This window comes from Papaver somniferum, chromosome 8 (genome assembly GCF_003573695.1).
Source record: "Papaver somniferum cultivar HN1 chromosome 8, ASM357369v1, whole genome shotgun sequence".
Lineage (NCBI taxonomy): Eukaryota > Viridiplantae > Streptophyta > Magnoliopsida > Ranunculales > Papaveraceae > Papaver > Papaver somniferum.
This window is the reverse complement of record NC_039365.1, coordinates 166,184,493-166,206,781: the sequence shown is the minus strand read 5'-3', so window position 1 is coordinate 166,206,781 and position 22,289 is coordinate 166,184,493. Positions and strand designations below refer to the sequence as shown.

The following is a 22,289-nucleotide window of genomic DNA, read 5'->3' as shown; positions in this document are numbered from 1 at the left end:
CATTGTTCTTCTGTTACTGCAAGTAATCCCACCTCTCATAGCACGCCCGCTTCTCGTTATCCGATGACCAAATATTTGTCTTATGATAATTTCAGTCCATCTCATAGGGCTTTCTTAGCTTCTGTCATCCTCATTTGCAGAACCCAAGTCATTTTCTCAGGAAAGTAAATGTCCCAAATGGCGTGCTTCCATGGCCAAAGAAATTATGGATTTGGAAGCCAACGACACTTGGATTCAAGTCGATTTACCGCCTGGAAAAACAGCCATTGGCGGTAAATGGATCTTCAAAATCAAATTCAATGATGATGGCTCCATTGAGCGTTATAAAGCTCGTCTTGTAGCAAAAGGATATACACAACAAGAAGGTGTTGATTACTACGATACTTTTGCTCCGGTAGCTAAATTGGTTAGTGTTCGTGTTTTACTTTCTATTGCAGCTATCAAAGGATGGTCTCTTCATCAATTAGACGTAAAAAATGCGTTTCTTCAAGGAGATCTGGATGAAGAGATTTACATGAAGATTCCACTTGGTCTAGCACGCAAAGGTGAGTCTAAGGTTTTTACACTTAAAAAATCTCTCTATGGCCTTAAACAAGCCTCTCGTCAGTGGTTTGTAAAACTTTCTTCAGTTTTATTTTCTGAAGGCTTTAAAAATTCAATATGTGACAATTCACTTTTCACATATCATCAGGGAACAACATCAATTTTTGTTCTCGTATATGTTGATGACATCATTATCACTGGTACAAATGATGCTTTCATTAACTCCTTCAAATTACGTCTTGCATATCATTTTTCCATTAAAGACCTTGGTTGCCTAAAATAATTTTTAGGCATTGAAGTTTCTAGATCTTCGAAAGGCATTTTCTTATGTCAATGAAAATATATTCTTGACATTCTACAAGACTCTGGCCTTACAGGGGCTCGTGTTTCCACTTTTCCAATGGATACACACATCAAATTTCTTCCTACTGACGATGTGGAATTACCTGATCCAAGTCCTTTTCGTCGCCTCATTGGTCGTCTTTTATATCTCACTGTCACTCGCCCTGACATCACTTACTCAGTCAATTATTTGAGTCAATTATTTGAGTCAATTTCTCAAACATCCAAGATCATTTCACATGGATGCTGCTCATCGTATCTTGCGATTTCTTAAAGGAACTATTGGACATGAAATTTTTCTATCTTCCTCCAGTGTTCCTTCTCTCCATGGTTACACTGATTTTGATTGGGCTGGTTGTCCAATCACAAGACGTTCTACCACTGGATATTTTGTTACATTAGGTAAAAGTCTCATTTCATGGAAATTCAAGAAACAGCCCATTGTGACTCGTTCTTCTGCTGAGGCTGAATATCGGGCCTTGGCCAATCTAACTGCTGAACTTTAATGGTTGGTTTATCTTTTCAAGAACATGCATTTTTCATGTCCTCTCCCTATCACTGTTTCATGTGATAGTCAAGCAGCAATTCACATTGCTCAAAATCCAGTATTTCATGAACGTACTAAACACATAGAAATTGATTGTTATTTTGTTCGTGAGAAGTTACTAAGTGGATTGATTTTGCCAAAACATCTACCATCTTTTGCTCAGTTGGCTGATGTTTTCACTAAACCTCTTGGAGCTCCACAATTTGGTCGTCTTGTTAGCAAGTTAGGCGTTCGTTCAGGCTCTACCGCTCCAACTTGAGGGGGTATTAAACTTCACACGTACATATCCTAAGTGTAGCTGTTGACATATTCACCTATTGTACAAACTGTAATTTCCTATTCTTTAGTTTTTAGTTGTATTCTCTCTATTCTTCAGCATAACCTATTCCTTTGCTGCTTCTGTTATGTAAACATATCTTGACCTCCTTGTAATCATATATATACATATCAATGAAGAAAATCTCAATACAGTTGTATGAGATACAAAACCCAAAACCATATTTCTTCATTCACCGTAACAATGCTTTCATGGAGAGTAACTGCGTGATGGTCTCGTGATGATCATCATTGTTGGCAGTAACAAGAGATGGTCTTACTGAAGAGATCGGAGAGGTAAAAAAGAAAGTTAATTAATCTCTCTTTTAGTTTTTTGTTTGAGAGATTGACAAAATAGATCAATCTGTGTAAACTTTTGACTGAATATATATAAGAAGAATTCCTATAAGGTTTGGAGTAAATGTAATTATCCCTCCATAGCTCCACCGCAATATATATGGAAAAATTGAGTGATGATAACACCGTTCGTAGGAAGAAATTAATTGGGTTTCATTTATTTTCATTTTTTGATGCGACAAAGGGATCGAGATTAGAGACATCCCATCTATGTAGAGATACCATCTTAAGAATACAACTGAGTATCCGAACTCGAAATTTTTTAAGCCAGTTGATGCAGATAACTTCGCAGTTTGGAACAGAATATCAGAATCCAAGTGTAGTTCTTCCAGGTGCGGTTCTAGCCTTATTAGGCCTTCAGGCTGTGACAAATAACTGCTCCGAACTATGAATCCTGCTGATTTCCTCTCAGATATTGCTCGTTAGTATTACAAATCTAACATTAATTAGACGTGAATTTCTTACATAATACAAAATAATTGATTTGTAAATGTGTTTCTGTGTAGGAGTTCACGTGGATGACGAGAAAAGAGCATGATCGATCAAACAAGATTTATATATCTTTCATTACAAGACTAATATTGCCAACAAACTGAAGTCTCAGGCAACAGGTCATCAACACTAATAAAGATGGAGATCTTCCAACTGTTGTCGATAGAAGAGAATTTTGATTCAACAATTGATGTTGGTTGCGTTTTGTTTGTTGAAGCTAAATTATATAATGATTAGTGTTACGGCGGACTCTCACTCATGTATTCTAATTCATTTTGGATTTTAACTTGCTGAACTAGCCCGTGCGATTGCTAGAGAGGTCAAGAGAAGGCTATAATTGTGTGAATCAAATTAATAAACTAGCCCGCGCAATTGCGCGTGTTTACTGAACTTGTTCTGAATAATTTGGGAAGATGAATGAAACAATGAGAAACAAGTAATTCTGTGCGTTTCCCAATAAGAACATTAAAAATTATACTTGCACATGGAGTGCACACTTTACTATAATATAGTGTCATTGTACAATTCCATATTAAAACATACAGATTGCTTTGTCAATCGAGACGAAATATGCTAGGCCAATATGTAGAATGGACCATTTCAACAAACAATGGAAATTGCAACCGTGCAAACAAGCTCACAGGAACAAACGCACATAAAGCTATAGGGATGGGAACCCATGCGAATCTGGACCCCAGCACTATAAAAAGTGCTGCACCGAAGGCTATCATGGTTGTAGCTATGGAAAAGAAAAGAGTTCCAAGGCCAATGATTAACTTTTTAGGCAATGAAGTCAGGAAATCTTCTTCTGCATATCGTGAAGTTAAAATGGCTAAGAACATAAGAATTGATGTGACAGAGGAAAACAGAGCCAGGGAATCTGTTACAGCAAAAACCATGAATGAACTCTCATATAAGAAAACTGGTGTGCCTGCTTTGTTTTCGTTATTATCATCGTTGCTTAGGTTTCCACCAGGTACAGTAAATGCTGCGGCAAAAACAACGGTTGCAATAAGGGTAGCAATCAACATGCATGAGTGAGACGTATCCTTCATCCACTGCTCACCCTCCTTCCTTAACTCATTATGTTCTTGTGTGAATATAGATTGAGCTGATTTCCCATCTTTGTTCCTGACATGCCTATTTCTTTCATCTACAAGATTTTGCACCCCCTGAGTGAAAGACCATTAGTCAGTATGAACCTAGCTAGTTACACAGTCTTAAGAATGACCCGCTATTTTTTAGCTAGGCAGGCTGGATTTGGGAACTGGCAGATCCACAATAATGTGTCCTAGACCTTAAAACACCAAACTGATCCCGGGTTAGACTCGGGATCTGAAATAATTGGGCAACTCTGGAACAATATTCTAGGAATACTGACAGCCATATTTATATAGGTCTAAACAAGATGTCGATAAAAAGAAATAAAGCTTAGCAAAATTTTATCGATGTATTTTGACCTGATCAGCACTGTTTGAACTATGCAGAAATTTGGTTATTTGTCCAAATATTTTTAAAACATGGTTCAAATGAACGAGTAAAAATTATTATGGGTGAAATGAACACCAAAAAAATAGCAAGGATGAAACTGGATTCATCTTGACTTAAATTTAAAAAAATATTAAGGATGAAACTTGATGCATCCTGACGTAAATTAAAAATAAAAAAAAGTAATTAAAAATAGGTAGGATGAAACTCTTTACATCCTGGCTATTTTTACGTTTTAGTCCATTTAAACAGTATCAAAATCTAACTGTTCTTTTCACCCAGGAATTATTGATTTTGGTCTTTTTAACCAATTTTGTGAAATTTTATCAGGGAGCTCAACACGACCACAATTTATACAATTAACCTAACTACGCAAGATTCAAATTATGAATTTTCTTTCTGACAAAAGTTACATACCTTAAACCACTGCATCTCTCTCTGCATCTGAAGAGCCGCTCCAGATACTGAAGTAAGTTGAGGCGAAGGCGCTAATTTTGCGGCGTAATGCAAGATACTGTTACCGCTTAAATCTCTGTTTGAAACAAGTTGGTTCTTATATTCCTTACTAGTCTTACATATGAGCTTTAGAATTTTTTCATTTCGTTCTTCAATCGCAATTTGTATTAATCTTTTGCTGTTCATATTTACCCAAGCTAAGTCAGGGAAGTGTGAAAGGCATTCCTCCACAAGTTCATTTGTCCCAACTGTATAGCCGTCTGCAAGACTTTGGAATTCTTAAAAAGTCTGATACTTCAGTTTTAGTTTTAGTAATACGAAGGTGACAGATGAGACCTTTAACTAAAGCAGCAGCTTGCTCGTGCATCAGCTTCAGTTTGTATATTCTTTCCATACTAGGAACTGAAAAAATGAATCTTATATATATAAATATTAGAATTAAGTATAAATTTGCAAATCATTTGCTGGTTTCATGTTCGATTATAATGAATGATGCAGGTGTTTGCCAGGAGTAGTAAACCTATACAACTTACTCAGGAATGTGCCTTTGCAAGAAAAGTGAAGACTTCATGTGTTTATGAATAATACCAAATAAACTTATAAGAAAGCTAGAGTTAACATTGTTATCATACCGTGAGGAGCTAAGTCTGTGATGAATCTGGAAACAAACTTGGTAATGATTCCTCCATCTCTCGTAGGAACATCCTGCGACTGTACCGATGGATTCTCCACATCTCCCATAGTGTCATGGTAACGACCCAGAGTAGTTGTGTCTATTTGGATCACTGTTATAAACATGCACCGGCTGGTGTTATAGTCGTGTATACATATGCCCATTGCTTATGTTTTGCTACGTCACCTAAACGATTGGCTATTAACAAAGAATTAATGGACTAAAACAGGTGGAGTGAGACTAACATGAGTAGATGCAGTGTTCCCTCAACTTAAGTTTATTCTCATTTCGAATGCAAACGGCCTTTCAGCAATCACTTCTAATGGCCACATCCTGCTGTTTTTTGTTTTCTTCTGTAGCACAAATCGGGATACCGTTGGAAGAGGTACGATGCAATATCTACACATATCCACAAAGAATATAGGTCAGAAATAAATCATGTAAACTCCTTGCAAAACGTATAGACGTTGAAGAAAAATCATTACGTACCATAGTAATGAGCATCAAGTATATTGCATATCAGTGAAGCACCATCAGGGCCAGAAAAGGGACTTGGGTCCTTGTTTTCAGTAACGGTGCATAGATACTCAATAGTATCCTTTTGTCCAGGTGAAACAAACAATGCAGCAGTTAGAAGTGGTACTTTTTGGTATTTATCACGTATCTGTGTCACATTACGGTTCTTATCCACTATAGCCTTAGCAACATTCTTGTTTCCTTCTCTTGCTGCAATGTGAAGTACAGTGTTACCATAAACGTTATCCTTTAATTCAAGAGCATCCGGTGGCATAATCTTCAGGATTTCTTCAACAAACGTCCATTGTTTATTTTTTGCAGCTACAAGTAGTGCGGTATCTGACGCAGTTGTTATCACCGATTTTAGTAATTCCGGCTGCTTCGTCAATAACACTTTAGCCTTTTCCCATTTACCTTCCCTGGAGAAGTTATAGAGTGGCAAGCATCCAGGAAGATAGAAATTTCTCTTGGCTACAAAAACAAAAACGACAATATAATATTGTATTGCACATATTAAAATGAAATGATATATATTTGGACTAATCAATACTGTCAAGAAAATTATCCTATTCCAAGTTTAATGATAATCATTTGCCAATATTTGGCTACTTATAACCACTTTAATGAACTAGAACACATGGTCCAGTCAGCCAGCATATTTGAGATATGAGGTTGGGATTTGGATATCAAAACCTCCATTTAGGAAATTGTTGATATCTTCAAATTTTGAATATTCAAAAAAATAAAAATAAGAATAACATGATCAACTTACTAGAATTAAGCTGAACTGTGGGAGAATCCACCGATGGAATCCCAGTGAAGTCACTAAGGCGCGGTTGTTGTGGTTGAAGTTCAACATTAGACATCGCTTGTTCTAACAGGCAAGGATCCGTTTCCTCTTCAATAGTAATTTCTTCTTCAATTTCCTCAAAAGTACTTTGGTTGTCACCATATATATCTTGATGACCAGGTTCCTGCTCATTTTCCCGAGGTGTACCTATGCAATCTGGCTGTGGCAGTGGTGGTACGGCATCAACTGATTTCTGTGGACTATTAACTTCAACCTTAAGTCGAGTATCATCATTACCATCGTTATCAACAATTCTAGCATTTATTTCAAGTGTTTGTATAAGTTTGATTATACTAGAAGTTAACTCCCCTATCTGACGTTGATATTGTGCCTGGTACATCTCTAACTGATGCTGAGTTTGCTGTATTTGATATTCCATGAGTCTGCAAAGTCTCGATTCAAACAATTCTTTGTCACCTACAAATCCTTGCTCTTTAGACATGGTTTAGCGCAAACTTCGTACTGATTTGAATATGTTAAAATAAAATTGTATCACAACATGGATATAGTCGAACAGGAACTTCGACTACAATTATTGATAGACTGTGAAAGATGACCAGAGATTGAGAAATTAAGGAGGAAAATAAGTGCAAGGAGAAATGAAAGTGGGGGTGATTGCGACATTTACCTTCTCCTCTTCGTTGGTAATTGTTGTCGTCGTTGAAAGATACAAACCTCAATAAGAAACAAGAATAAACCTACCACAACTCGGCAGATAAACTTTATTACGTAACCACTCTTTGTATATTATGGCAGGTTATTTATAGCAGGGTCCAACTAGTTTTTAGGAAAATTTCTTGTTTGGTCCTAACCTAATAAGGTTATTTATAGCAGGGTCCAACTAGATTTTACTCTTATTTTAAGGTCCAAAATTATTTGAAAACATGGAATGACTAATATACCCCACTGTTTAAGTACGTGTGAAATAACATACTTCTACCAAATCCGGATTTTATTTATCTGGAGGTCCAAATTTAATTAAAACATATAAATGACCATAGATTTGAGTACATAACTGCTACACTGTTTACAAATTTGAGTACATATTTGCTACACTACTTAGGAATCTGAGTACTCCTCAATTCACTTTACTTTATTGCAGCACCAGCACCTCTGCAGTCAACCATTCACCACCGCCTTCAGCTCCATCTTCTCAGTAATCTTCTATCTTGCTGCATCACAATCTTCTTAGCTTAAACCACAACTGCAACAGCTACATCAACACCATTGTCATTTCAATTCAGCTGCAACACAGACTTGTTCTTCTTCCCTGTTTAAACAACACTACCATCTTCATAAACCCATTGAGACGAACATCTCATCCACTGATTTTGTTCACAGTAATCACCACCTACAATTCCTCCTTTATCTCATTTGTATCTTCAGTTTACATCAGCAACCCAACCTTCTATGTTCCTCCAAATCCATTTGCAGCACACCTTCTTTCAAATACACATCACAACCAATTTGTAACTTCATCAAGACCACCACCAATTTCACAAGCTTGCAAATATGAACCAACAACAAATCATGTTCCTATCATTCAAAATCTGTCATTTCTTGCAATAAGTTCTGAACTGCAGCTCCAGATCATCTCCATATCCAATTCCAGTACTGAATCAAACGTAACAAAGAGCATCTATTTCAGCATTTCATATACGTACTGAATCAAACATAACAAGGAGCACTTCCTATCAGTATGCGATATATGTACTGAAGATGCATGAACTACAAATCAACAGTATGACAACAACAGGTGACAGATCTATGGAAAATAAGAGAATCGAAAGACATATTACAGTATTTCACATAAGTACTGAAGGGTAAGACTAAAAAAGGAGCAAAAACACAACAAATAGCACTTCCTATCAGTATTATACATACATACTCATGGATCAAACCAAAAAAATTGGAAAAACTTCAAATAAAACAAAATTAGAAGAGTTTTGTATCAGTACACCATATATGTACTGTCAATTCATACACGAAAAACAACTGTAACAGACCTAAAAACCATAAAAGCGTCAATCAAATCGATTTGATTATCAGAATACAATCAAAAAAACAAATCAAAAGAAGAAAAACCGAACAAAATAATCAAACAAGATGATTAGAAAGCATACCTGGAAACAGAAAACAAATATTCTCCTCGTAAATCATAACGATGCACCATCTTGTTCTTCTTCTTGTTCTTCTTCTTAAAAGTAGACTAGGTTTCAGTCAGTACGGGATATACGTACTGTTGGTTCATACACAACAATCAGCTGCATGTCAAAAATAATTAACGAATCCGTGAAAAAACAGTATTGAAACACTTCTATTTCAATATTCCATATATGTACTTCTGAATCAAATAAAAAAATGTCTTCAAAACTAGGTTTCTGTCAGTACTGCAGATACGTACTGTTGGTTCATACACAAAAATAAACCGAAACACATCTAAAACCAACAAAATGAAACTGATATGATCAGATCTAGTGAAGAAATTGACAAAATACATGATTATCCATATAGATCTGAACTATTTTTTAATAAAATAAAATAAACGACCAAACAAGGAGATCAAAACATAATCAAACATCCATTAAACTCTGAATATAACCGAATCAAAGAAGATATTTCAGTATTACATATACGTACTCATGGATCGAACCCAAAAATCAATTAAAAAACGTGGTGCAACACAAACACACTCAGAGATCATACCAAATCGACGAAAGTAAACTCTTCCAGTTTACTATCAACATCAGATCTAATACCTAAACATTAGATTTTGCTATAAACATGAAAATTTCTCTAATCCGAGAAGAAAAAAACCTAAACTAAAATAAGCTTTTGAAGAAGAAAGGAAAAATGAAAACCTAAACTATACCAACACTAAGGAAGTGAACCTACCGATTAATCTTAGTTTGAGTTCACGAATTGATCAACACCTCAGAAGATCTTCATAGCCGGAGCTCTTCACCGAACCACAGATGAGAAAATGAAGAAGAAGAAGAATAGATCGAGAAAATGAAGAAGAAATGGATTTGGTTACTGCTTTTATATACTTGAGGGTGTTTTCGGTATTTAAAAATACGTCCCTATATGTTCCACATGTGTGCAGGACCAGGACTTAAAAAATTGGGTCCATTTTTCTGTTTTCTTTTTATTATGGACCTCCGATTACTGGGCTTTAGTGGGTGGACTTGCCACTAACTAGGAACACTATAATAGGATCTATAGGTAATTCCTACTTGTTTTTAGTCGCTTGAAGTTGAGGCTTATCTATTCCATCACATGAGGATGTTATTACCATTATACCCATCTGTTTAATTTCAATTGATATATGCCTAACTCATACGCCAAAACTCATTTTTAATATGATTCAAGCAGTGACTTTATGATGGAAACAAAACCTTTGTGTCAATTTATTAAAAATATTTTTTTAAAGAAAGTGATTTTTTTTTTTTGTCTTGGAATTATGTGGATGAAGCTTCTAGATATATGAAACCATACCTATTGACTCTGTTAGACTCTATGAAACCACTGCAGGTTCATCTGTAAGTATATACCCGTATACTATCTTCATATGCATCCTTCTCTTAATTTGTTAGCTCAAACCACATACCTCATGATATGATGTTTAAGTTGTTGAAATCACGTCCGACATGCTTTGGGATTAATCCGAATCATTACGCGATCATCTGTTGTCCATACATAATCGCAATTGATCGAATTGCAAGATCTGTTTCCCATCGATTATATGTAAGTCCCTGAAATATATATACTTTTTCTGTTTTGTTTTCATCTTTGTTTGTTTTTTGATTCCTTTGTTTGGTATTACATTCTTTGAATCAAACTATATAAGTTAGCACTGAGCAGGGCCGTAGCAAAGTTTTTAGAGGCCCTAGGCGAACTTACTAAAACGGGGGCCTAAATAAGAAAAGTAAATTTTGTTTTTTGTGATTTGGTATAAAATGTACTACATATTCTCAAAAGAAACGAATTACAAAAAAGCTACAACGCAAAGAAAATATTTTATCTCACGAAAAAAAACTAATTATAAGACGGCTCCAATAATAATATCGAAAGGAAACCAAAAATCTTTCTTTACCGAAACATCTCTTAAACACTAGTTAATATTGTTGCCGCAATTTTTGGATCATAAATATTCAATGGACCATATTCTTCTGGTTAAACTTCATCTTGTCGTTCTCATTTGTAATCGATGATGATAATTCTTTTCCCCTTGGCTCTTTATCTTTCCCAATCTCATTTGTATTTGGTGGTGATACCTCCAGCCCTCTTGGTTCTTCATTTTCTCTGATATGTATTCTCATCATTGTCCAACAAATCACAATTTGTTTCCATCTCATTAACCAAATTTTCCCATTCTTTGTCATAGTCATTCAGTGTTTCTTCATGGCCGTCATCGTTTGAAACCAAATATTTCTCCATTGCTCCTCCCATAGAACTCATAACATTTTCGGCTCTTGGTTTCGTCTGTCTTCTAGAAGCACCAGCTGCACCATTCGTGCATTTTATCTAAGACCCATGATTGGAATTGATATTTGATCACTTCAAAAAATTTAAACTATAGAACCTATACACAAATTTGCATCCCAAATTCGTGTAACCATGTCAGTTAACTAAAATTTGGCAATCACCATTTTGGCAAGTAACAACACAACATACACTAACTTGAAAGAGTAAAGACTTAAAAAACTTGAAAGAGTAAAGACTTGAAATTTTTGAAACAGCAAGTGAACTTAAGGCTAAAGGGTTAAACCAAAATAACTAAATAAGAGCAGGAATTGAAAAGAACAAATGTTAAATTAATTGTTGTACTTTGGAAAAAAAAAAGAACAGTTTGAACTGAATCAGCACCGGACAATACACAAAACAGAAAACAAAATCCTTATTTTTCTCAAAGGGCTCGAGAATATACATAATTTGGGGCCCAAACATCGCCTAGCTGGCCTATAGCCAGCGACGGCCCTGGCACTGAGTACTTTGTTTGGTATTAATTGTTCTCTTTATATGGTACGATAATAATCTTGTTTTTGTCGAACAGAATGACAAGGCATCCAGGTTTCAATTTGAAAACAAAGCTGTTCTAAGTGTCCTACCTTTGTATTTGCTGCTCCAGCTGGTTATCTGTGGTCAACTCTTTTACCTTAACTCTTTTTTTTGTTCACAGAAGGTTAAAATTTCAATCATAGTTTGGGGTATTTTTTTTTTTTTTGGCATACTGAGTAAGAAAAAAGTAGGTCATAGCATAGTAATTATGTGTAGCCTTGTATCTTCCCATTTTTCATGATGTCAAAAATGTCCTTATCATTTATATTTTCTACATATTTTTTTTAAATATTTTTTTTTCTATTTATAAAACCTAAGTTCGGCTAACAAGTTATCAGCCGAACTATGTTTTTTTAAAACATACATAGGTTCGGCTAGTAACTTGTCAGCCGAATTTTGGTATTTTTCGTATATGAAAAATACTCAAAGGTTGATCGGCTAATAACTTGTCAGCCAAACTTAGACTTTGTGAAACATATCTAGGTTCAGCTGACAAGTTACCAGCCGAACTTAACATTGTAACTGCCGAACTAAGATTCGAGTTAAAATCAGGAGATCTGAACTTGGTATTGTTCTTCATAAACTGAGGTCGGCTAATATTTTCGTGTTTGATTATTAGCTGAACTGCTCATCAGCACTTTCAAAATGAAGAACAATAAGAAGTTCGGCTAATAATATATTTCCATTTCCAGCCAAATTTCATTCTGTAATCGACATAAAACCATGATTTTTCGATTTAAACATAAACTATCAATCAGACACAAAAAAATATGACTTGGGTTTGTGGGAGATTCTTTGTGTTGTAAATTTTCTTGCAGTGAAAGAAGAAAGAAAGGAAGATTTTTTTTTAAAAAAATTATAGAAAATTATTATATTTAAAATTTTAATTAGTTAATTAATCAAGGATATCTAAATAAATTAACCATGTATGTGGTAGACATCCCTTATCACCCCACACTAATTACGATCATCACTATGTACATGTTTTGGAAGTGTATATACCCAACTAATCAACCAATAGTCTAAGGAAAGGTGGTGTGTACGTATATGGGTTAAAAAATGGACCAAGAGTTTATACCTCGGCCCTCTAAATCTGCCTTTACCCAACTAACTCCAATCCTTTGATTCCGTCTGACTCTATCTAGCCAGCCGCTAACTTAACTTGAAGTACGATGCTGGCTCACGGTTCTTAAGGTTTATTTTGGTGAGTGAATTTAGAGGCTGGAAACTTGACTTTGGGGACACAAGTTCAACCGAGGGTTAATGTTTCTTGATGCTGGCTCGTGATTCTTGAAGTTTCAACCCAATAAGATATAGCTTTTTGATCGAGATTGAAAGACCAATTTTAATGCGGATTAAGGCTATCGAAAGAACTATGTAGCTTAAACAAAAAACAGATTCCTAATCAGCCTAAAATTATTTTTTTTTTATTTATTTTTCTTTTGAGCCCAGAGCGCCTAAAACTAATTCGAAGACCAATTTAGTACAACCTGGTAGGGGTGAGCATGGGCTGGTTTTCACCTCATCCGCATCCAATCCAATGCACTACGGATTTTAAATTTAGCATCTCCATCCAATCCAACATCCAACGGATGCACATCCAATGGATGCACGGATTGGATATGGATAATCTAATAGATTTGTTTTAATTAAAATTTATGACAAAGAAATAAACTCAACATAAGTAATAACTTCTTATAAAACCTACATATCCTATATATATATATATATATACAAATATATAAGTGCTACGGACAACATCCCAAGTAAACATATTAAAAATCCTAATTTATCTATAGTATTTTCTAAAACTATATAAATCTCCTTAATTTAACGGATATGGATGCCCAACGAATTTTTAAGGTTGCATCCGGACTCAATTCGTCATCCGTTGGATTTCTAAAATTCCATCCGCGTCCAACCCATTAACAAATGGTCCGGACATCCATCCGCAAAAATACGATTGATCCCGGTTAAATCCACAGATTACGGGCCAAATACTCACCCCTACAACCTGGTCATATTACGTTCAAAAAAGTTTCTAAGTTATCCTAATGAGCCTAAAACTGTTTTTTTTTTGAGCCCAAAGAGCCTAAGACTAATTCGAAGACCAATTTAGAACTCTAACCTGGTCATATTACGTTCAAAAAAGTTTCTAAGTAACATTATATATACTAGATGTGCGCCCGTGCGCTGCACGGGCTCAGATTGGTTGCCTACCCTTTTTTTTAAATCAATATCACATCGAATTTCATTTTTAATTTTTCTTTTCATCATAAGAATGTCTAATGTTGTTTTCTCATATCTCAGCAAGAAATTATTCAATGTGATTGTCGCTTTAACAACCTTGTTTCGTGAAGGAGGTTTATTGTAGAAATTTTATATCTTCTTACCCATCTTTATCAGTTCCCGTACAATGTTATCAATTATTTCTTTATCAGTTAATAGTTATGTTACTTCATTTTTTCCGGATAATTCAAGATATCTTGACATTCCATTGCGATAAACCAGCTTTTCGATCAAATTTTACAAGTCTTGATTAGCCAAGACTAAGATTGAAGATGTCTTGGAATTACAGAGTTATTTGACTGGTGCACGGAGTTTAAAGAGGGTTACAGGCAACTATTTTTACACCATTAGGTTTGGGAATTGAATTATTGATACTGCCAGTGAAAATAACATGTTATGTTACCAATGATCTCATCCTTTAAGCGTTCAGAACAGAATAGGCCCCCTTTCTTTTGTAACCTTATTTTGCTAAGTTGGGATTTGCGTTTTTGATCTCTCAGGGTGCTTAGTATGGCATTGATAATGTTGTTTTGATTTTTATGAGGATTATATTTGTGCCCGTGTTGCGCGTTGGGCTTTTTCTATAAGCGTATGTTTGATTTTAATTTGGTGTGCACGGGGCTCGGCCACGCACCGTGACCATGCCCTTTTATTTGGTGTTATTGGGCGAATATTTTAAATGGGTGGAGAAAAGAAAAAAAATTATTTATTTATTCTTTTTACTTTCGCAAAAATAAATAAATATGTGGGTTATTTTTTTCCTCTATGTATTAGTTTGGAACTTTTTTTCCTTTATGTATTAATTAGGAAAAAAGAGTCCTAATATATAATAACTTTTATAGGAAAGCCATTTTTCTTTTGGAAAAAGCCGACTTTAGGTCAGCCAAAAATGACTTGAAGTTAAAAAGCGGGGAAATAAAAAAACTTAATTCTTTCTTTGTCTAATTGTTTCATTCTAAGTTTTTTCTTTTTTGAGCGGAATCAAACAACTATATCTCTGAAAAATATAGAAAAAAACTTAAATGGTTTCGTTCGTTAGCCAAGACAACAACAAAAACAGGTTAAGAAAATAAAGGAAATTAGTTGCAGAAAGAAATGTTCAGAACAGTGATGGAAGTCGGTTAGGGATGGCGTGTGTTCTCAAATTAGACTAATATATTAGGCACTTGATTTCCAAATTAAGTTTGGACTTTCATAAAGTTTTAGACATGATAAGTTAAGTTTCATTAAATTAATTAGATTTAATTTTATATTGGAAAGGAAATTAGTTAAATTTTCGAAATTAATATATGAATATTCTAAAAGATATTTTATTTTTAGAATCATTTGCATATATATCCGGGTATTTAAAATTGGAAAAAAATTAATTTTTGCGAAAAATCAACCTAAGGACCAAGACGTTCGGAAAAAGAAAAAGAAAAAAGAACTAGGTTTAATTTTTTTCTTTTCTTTGGTTTCCTCAAGAACTCTATTTATATGCATTTTTTTATTCTTTTTAATGGTTTAAAACTATTTATCTGTTTCTTGCAGAAAGGTGAAACCGTTTATCATTTCTCGACAATTTAATAAAAATGAAAATCAATGCAAAGATAGAGGAGTTGAAGTTTTTTTAAACAGAAAAGAGATGGGCAAAATTTGGGCGGTAATGAGACAACCTAAGACACTTCTGCGCTAATCATCTAGATTTGTTTTTGTGTTTCCCGTTTTGTTTTTCTAAATTTGATTCCTGTTCCTTTTTTTTTTTTTTTTTATGGTTTCTATTTGTGAGATTTGATTCAGAATTTTTGTGATTTTTATTTATAGTGCTACCCAAAAAAATATTACACGGCGAATTCAAAGCATGGGTGTTTGTGTTAGCATTCATTGGCATCGTTGGTGATCTTTGTTTGTATTAGTATTTTTGCTCCACGAATTTTGGAAAATAGTATGTCAATTGATGGGTAACATTGCCGGTGATTATATTGTTTCTCAAGATACACTGGTACCACTGCTACCTCAGTTTAATACACACACGAAAAAATCTATGTTAAGGACTGCTACGTGGACTTTATCAACCTTATGCCGTGGAGAGCCATCAATAGTGTAGTACCATTTAATAAATTGAGCAGGTGAGGGGGGAAATTGTTGGAGTTTTCTTTTCTGGTATTAAGGTGGTGCTTAGATTTATTAATTATTATTTTATCTTTTAGATTTTTTTTTTCACTTTTATCTTTGCCAGTTCTTTAACACCTTATACATTCAAAAGGCACCATGGGCATAGTGAATCAGGACTTTCAGGAAGACAGGAGAAAACAACGATTTTGTTAAATTTATCCGTGGTGGACCCGGGAAAGCGTATAAAATTGAAGTGAAATGAAAACGGGCCTACAGTAATACCGCAAGTGCACGGTCGTCAGTTGTAGCTCGTGCAAGTACGGGTCGATCCACAGAGATTGGGAGTGTTTGGAGTTTCTAGCTATTTGGGCTCTAAATTGCTATTGGGCTTCTAATTGTGCTTTGGGCTTAGTGGGTTTTTGTAACAATGAAATGGTTTTGGGCTCAGTGGGCTTTTGGTCTTTTGATGTGAACTGGGCTTGGTAACAGTGAACTGGGCCTTAGGCCTTAACCTGAACTTTGAACCTGGGCTTTTAGCCTTTGGTTCTAAGTCATCTGTTTGGAGCAGCAGCAGACAAGGCTGGGCTGGAGAAGAAGCAGCAGCAGCAGCAGTGGTGGCTTCAGCAGCAGCAGAAGCAGTGCACAACAGCAGCAACAACAACAGCAAGTAGTAGCAGCAGCAGTGCAAAGGACAAGTGCTCAGCAGGGAAAGGGAGAGCAGGAGATGTGCAGGCAGGGCACTAAATCACACAGGGCCAAGGATGGCATTTACAATGACAGGTACAAAGAAAAAGTGACAATGGTATATACATGGAAGCAACACAGGGAAAAAGGATGAAAATTTACAATGGCAAAAGCAAACAGCACAAAAGTATTATGAGAAGGTGACAGAACAATGCAACTACAAGCAGAGAACAATGGAACCAAGGCCTAAGCCAAGGGCAGGGGTGAGATTGCAGCTGTGGCTAAGCTAAGGCTTAGAATCCACCTTGTGTCCTAGCTAAACAATGCAATTCTAGGTTTAAAAACTTAAGCATCCACTAGAATGGGAAGAGAATCAGCTTGCTCACTGATTTGCCCCTAGCATTGACTGTCTTTTGAAAGCACAGTCAATCACAGGCATATCAGAGCACCAACTTCTTCCCATTACTCAATCAACACACTGCACTAAGGCTCTAACCTAGCATTCCACTATCTAACAGTGCACTGAGGTTTCATCTGAGCCTCAGCAGTGAACTCAGAACATGAGAAAACAGATGGAACAACACATGATTAACAGGAACAACACAACAATTGGAGATACTGGCTAATCCAGTTCTCCCAAAACATCACATTAACAACAACATCAACAGGATATTAAAACAGGGAAATCAAATTAAACACATGAACATCAACAGGATATTAAAACAGGGAAATCAAATTAAATTAACCCAATTAGGGGGTTTCTCGGCTAACCAAGAACAACCTTTAACATCCTACATCACTTCCCTTTTATAGCTTACAACAAAACCCTAAATTTCTACAAACCCTAATTTGAAAATCCCCAAATCAGCAGGATTAGGGTTTCGAGAATAACTAAAATTAACTCACCCTCTGATGCAAATAGACTCGACCCATGCTTCTTCTGACCTTCCTGCTCCTCTCTCATGCTTCAATTGACGCCTCTGCTGCTCTAATTGTTCCCTAGTTCGAGTTATTTTACTCACCCCAAAACCTAGGGTTTCAGTGGTTGTGAGATGGGGAAAATAACTAGGCTAGGGAGATGGGTTTGAGGTGGTGTCGGGGTATGGAGATGGTAGTGAGGCAGAGGGTGGCAGTGGACATGGAAGAGAGGCAGGAGCAGAGCTCGACTGCAACTGTCGGGGGAAGAAGAAAGATTTTGGGGAAAAAAGATTTGGGGAAGAAGAACTTGTTTGGGTGAAGTCGATGGTTTTGGATGCTAGGGTGTTGAGCGGGTGTAGCGAACTTTGATGATCTGCGACAAGGAGCGATGGATGGGAAGATGGTAGGTGGATCCAACGGCGATACGGAGGTAAGCGTGGAGCGACCGTCGGATGAAGGGATGTAGCAAAACGGACGACCCAAGATGGAGATGGGCGTTGCGATGTAAAGCGGGGGCTTCGGAGTTTGATGTGCGATGATGGAGCGACCGTAGGATGCTGAAATGCTTCGATCTGACGGCTGAAATCCGAGACGGGCTTGGATAGTGGAAATGTGTTTGAGTAAGGGTTTTGGGCCTTGGGTATGCCAAGCCCATATCTTCTTTAAGGACAATTCTTCTTCTTCAAGCCCACTTCTAGCCTTTTGGTCTTGTGCACAACATTCTTCGCGGCTTCCTTGTGTAATTCCTCCCGGCTTTTCACTACTTTTCTGCTCTTTTCCGCTCTGCTATTCATCCAAACTTTATTTATTACCTAAAAATGCAAAATTAAGTAAGAAAATATTTATTCTTGAAAACAATGAAAATACAGAATATGGGATAAAATGTAGAATTAATGCACAAAAGATGAGTTAAATGCCAAGAAAAATATATAGAAATATGCACTTTTTAGCACTCATCAAATACCCCCAAACCTGAATTTTACTTGTCCTCAAGTAAAACAAAACTAAGGAAATCCTACCTATACCACTGTCGCTGGTCTCTCGAATGCATTTAGCGTATGCACTAAGCCTTTTAAACCACTAAGTGTCCCTAGTGGACGATTGAAGTCTCGTGAAGGTTTGCTTAGAACGTACCTACAAAGTTCTAGGTCAAAATATAAGCTCAGATTCCATCAAATGTGACATGTGCAAGTCAGTTAAGCTCACAGCAAAATGGAGATGTCAATCTAGCTATCGAAGGCACAATCCTAGCACTGATAACAAATAAAGACATGTGATAAGAGTGTAAAGTGTATCTACACATGTGTAAAGAAAGATCGGATGTTATGACTACTAATCACCAAGAGATAGTTTCTCAGGCTAAGAACCAAGTCGAAATCTAGCTAGCTGTCCGGACTTACGAGATTGTGAATGATTGGAGGTGTTTCACAATTACTCGCTTTACATCAATGGCATACACCCTCCTTGCTTATTACAATGAAACACAAAATGACTCTTACATGACTCTATTTACATTGACTACTCTCTTTTATTTTTTGGAACAAGAGAGAATGGATTGAAAATACTTGATTTTTTGTTTTCTCTTTTTGTTTTTTCTGAATATATACATCGTTTTTTTTTTTTTTTTTTTTTTTTTTTTTTTTTTTTTCATTGACTAAAGGAAACACTTTGATACATTCAAAAGAAACAAAAGATTACTGACACTTTGCAAGAGGTAGCCCTTTTTGATGCACCCATTAAATTCGATGGTTGTCTTTCTTAATGTAACCTCCACCTTCTATCCCAACCAACCAAGAACAAGCTAGTCAAGTTCGTTCATATTCTAAAGTGATGGCAATCGTGACTTCCTATCAAACACCTTGAAGATCGAGGCCATACATGTATTGGTAGATCGTGCGCGTGCAAATTTCTTATCACTATGTGAATTGTGCTAGAATCAGGGTGCCTAATATCTAGACTAGACTCCTAATAATTACATATTTGCACAAGAGTCACATTTCAGGTAAATGACTCCATTTTTTATGTTTTTTTTTCAATTTTTTAATTTTTTATTTTGATTTTTTCATTTTTTTTTTTTTTTTTCAAAAGAAGGAGTTCTTGTTTTCAATATGGCATATTATCCAAAGTATCTACTTTTCACCCCCAAACCTAACTAAACATTGTCCTCAATGTTTCAAATATGAACAAAATTATAACAACATATGAAAGATCATGTTGAGTAGAGAAAAAGGAAAGAGAATACCCGATTTCGGCGAAAGCAATATTAGAACTCCGTTATTCAAGGCAAGAATCCAACAATGTCAGCCGACATATGGGATTAGCAAAATATATACAAAAGGAACAAAAAGGTTTTTAAGAAATTTTATCTACTGGATTTATACAAAAATTCACCATACACTAACAATCTAAGAGTTGAGGATCAACCCAAAGACAAGTGTAGGTTTCAACAGCTTCACACAATAATAATATGATAGGCATGCAAGTGAAGCTGTGAAACAAATGAGCTACCCCCAAACCTGGATTTTTCAACGGATAAATTTTGGAAACAAAATCTCGCAGTTTTGGGGGTTCATCATGCACAAGGTCTAACCTCGAATGAACTTGCTAGGGACGGTACACAGCTAATTCCAACTGTGGTTCCTCAAATGTATTACTTAGAAGCAAAATAGTCCAACAAGGACTTGGGAAGCACACAGTTTCCACCTAATTACAGGCCTAGATTAGGTATTCTCAGAAAAGTCGGTTTGACATATGGGTACAAAAAATCTAGGCTTGGGTGGAAGGCCATCAGATTGTGACTTATGTAGGACGATAGGCACATCATTATTAATCACATCAACATCTCCTAAGTCTTCTACACGGTCACAACATGCTTACCATGCTCACCCAAATCAGAATCATCAACATCATCAGAAGAATTATTCTCATGCATCGGCAAATCAGTGGAAACATCACAACGTGACCCAGGTAGAGAATCAGACACAACAATTATATTTCATGCATATTAGTGTCAACAGAAGATTCTATATTACCTAAGTCATTCATAGGACAGATGCACATGCTCAAAATCAGTATCAACATCACATGTATATGGAATACTAGAAGAAACATCATTCATGAAGGTCGAGGCAGAGAAGCCTAATGTATTTGAACCCAAAGGTTCCATAACATTTTCAGCATAGACATGTTCTTCTAACATAACATCATCATCATCATCATAGTAATATGCATACTTGTCCCTATTAGCAGTTGTGGTGTCATTAGTCAACTCATGTTCCTCTAGATTAGGTTCATATTCAATATCATACACATGAGAAGGACTAGACATGCTATTTCCAAAGTTCATTCATTACCACCAATATCATGTGACAGTGTCTCAGTTTCCCTAATGGACTCCCAGTGACGGGTTTTCTCTGCAATCTCAGCTAAAAATTTCCATGCATCATCCACAGTTTTATCAAGAAATTCACCATTACACATACACTCAACCATGGTTCGAGATTTAAAGTCTAATCCCTCATAGAGGATAGCGACAAGTCTCCACTTCTCAAATCCATGGTGTGGACATTCGCTCAACAAATCATTAAAACGTTCAAAATAGTCAAAAACAGTTTCCTCATCCAACTGGACAGAACAATTGATATTTTGACGAATAGCGATGGTCCTATGATGTGGAAAAAATCTTTGGAAAAATTGATTAGTGAGTTGTTCCCAAGTGGTGATTGATTGTGGTCTCAAACCGTAAAACCATGTTTTGGCCCTTTCCTTTAGAGAAAATGTAAACAAACGCAATTTCAGAGAGTCTTCGGACATATGATCAGGTTGCATAGTCCGAAAAATTTGTTCAAACTCTCTTACATGAGTATAGGGGTTCTCAGAATCGAACCCTCGAAATATAGGAAGTATTTGTATCATGCTTGCATTTATTTTAAAAGGGGTATTGGTTTGAGGTAATACAATACATGATAATGGAATTTTTATTGTGGGATACCTGTATTCATGGAGAGCACTAGGTTGGCCCATATTGTAAAGACACAAAGCCCACTATTTGGTTTTAAAGGGTTTGGATTTTTGGGAAAAATTTGGTTTTGGTGGGTAACATTTGGTTTTGTCGGGTTTGAAAAAGAAATTTGGTTTTTAATGGGTTTTAAAAAATTTGGACCTAATGGGAAAAGAAAACACTTTGGTTTATTGGGTTTTGAAAACTTTGGTTTTAGACTTTGAAGACAAAGCCCATTTGGGAGCTTTTGGTTTTGATGGGAGCAAATTTGGTTCTAAAGAGGTAGAAAGTTTGGTTTTTAATTGGGAGCAAAAATTTTGGTTTTAGTGTTGGGAGAAAGCCCACTGTTGGTTTTGTGTTTGCTTTGGCTCAGCTGGTTTGAAAACGTTTGGTGAAACTGAGTCCAAAATCTCGGCCTAGAATTTGGGTACTCGGCCCACTAACGAGTTAACCTAGCGTGATCGGTTACAAGCTCAGCTGGGTTTAAAAACCCAGAATACAAAATACCAGTCCAAATTAAACAAGCTCACAAAAATTAAATACAAGCCCACAAATTAAACAAACAAGCCCACAGAAATTAATTACAAACCCAACAGAAAATAAAAAGCCCAAAAATTGGCTTTAATATTACAAGCCCACAATTAAAAATTGGAAGCCCACAATT

General features: G+C 35.9%; 2 protein-coding genes and 1 long non-coding RNA gene across 3 annotated transcripts; 1 reads left to right on the top strand and 2 right to left on the bottom strand.

The window, feature by feature from the left end:
- Window positions 1–1,890: 1,890 nt before the first annotated feature.
- LOC113303859 lies at window positions 1,891–2,986 on the top strand. Its single transcript, XR_003337812.1, has 2 exons — window positions 1,891–2,044; window positions 2,611–2,986. It is a non-coding gene; the product is annotated as an uncharacterized LOC113303859 (long non-coding RNA).
- Window positions 2,987–3,014: 28 nt separating this feature from the next.
- LOC113303858 (ankyrin repeat-containing protein At5g02620-like) lies at window positions 3,015–5,500 on the bottom strand. The gene is made up of 5 exons (XM_026552940.1): window positions 5,459–5,500; window positions 5,173–5,325; window positions 4,877–4,942; window positions 4,502–4,800; window positions 3,015–3,768 (listed from the first exon to the last, which is right to left on the bottom strand). The coding sequence occupies exons 2-5, from the start codon at window positions 5,279–5,281 to the stop codon at window positions 3,151–3,153; spliced, it is 1,092 nt and encodes a 363-aa protein (XP_026408725.1). The 5' UTR covers window positions 5,282–5,325; window positions 5,459–5,500; the 3' UTR covers window positions 3,015–3,150.
- Window positions 5,501–5,532: 32 nt separating this feature from the next.
- Window positions 5,533–7,149, bottom strand: LOC113306392. The gene is made up of 3 exons (XM_026555337.1): window positions 6,502–7,149; window positions 5,703–6,200; window positions 5,533–5,612 (listed from the first exon to the last, which is right to left on the bottom strand). The coding sequence occupies exons 1-3, from the start codon at window positions 7,019–7,021 to the stop codon at window positions 5,533–5,535; spliced, it is 1,098 nt and encodes a 365-aa protein (XP_026411122.1). The 5' UTR covers window positions 7,022–7,149.
- Window positions 7,150–22,289: the final 15,140 nt, after the last annotated feature.

Excerpts from the sequence above, each read along its gene's own strand:
- LOC113303858 (XM_026552940.1), bottom strand. The coding sequence starts at position 5,281 with ATGGGAGATGTGGAGAATCCATCGGTACAGTCGCAGGATGTTCCTACG. Across the intron at positions 4,801-4,876 it reads AGCTGCTGCTTTAGTTAAAG|ACGGCTATACAGTTGGGACA; the intron begins GTCTCATCTGTC and ends AAAGTCTTGCAG. Across the intron at positions 3,769-4,501 it reads GAGAGATGCAGTGGTTTAAG|GGGGTGCAAAATCTTGTAGA; the intron begins GTATGTAACTTT and ends TCTTTCACTCAG.
- LOC113306392 (XM_026555337.1), bottom strand. The coding sequence starts at position 7,021 with ATGTCTAAAGAGCAAGGATTTGTAGGTGACAAAGAATTGTTTGAATCG. Across the intron at positions 6,201-6,501 it reads CACAGTTCAGCTTAATTCTA|CCAAGAGAAATTTCTATCTT; the intron begins GTAAGTTGATCA and ends TTGTTTTTGTAG. Across the intron at positions 5,613-5,702 it reads ACTTGATGCTCATTACTATG|ATATTGCATCGTACCTCTTC; the intron begins GTACGTAATGAT and ends GGATATGTGTAG.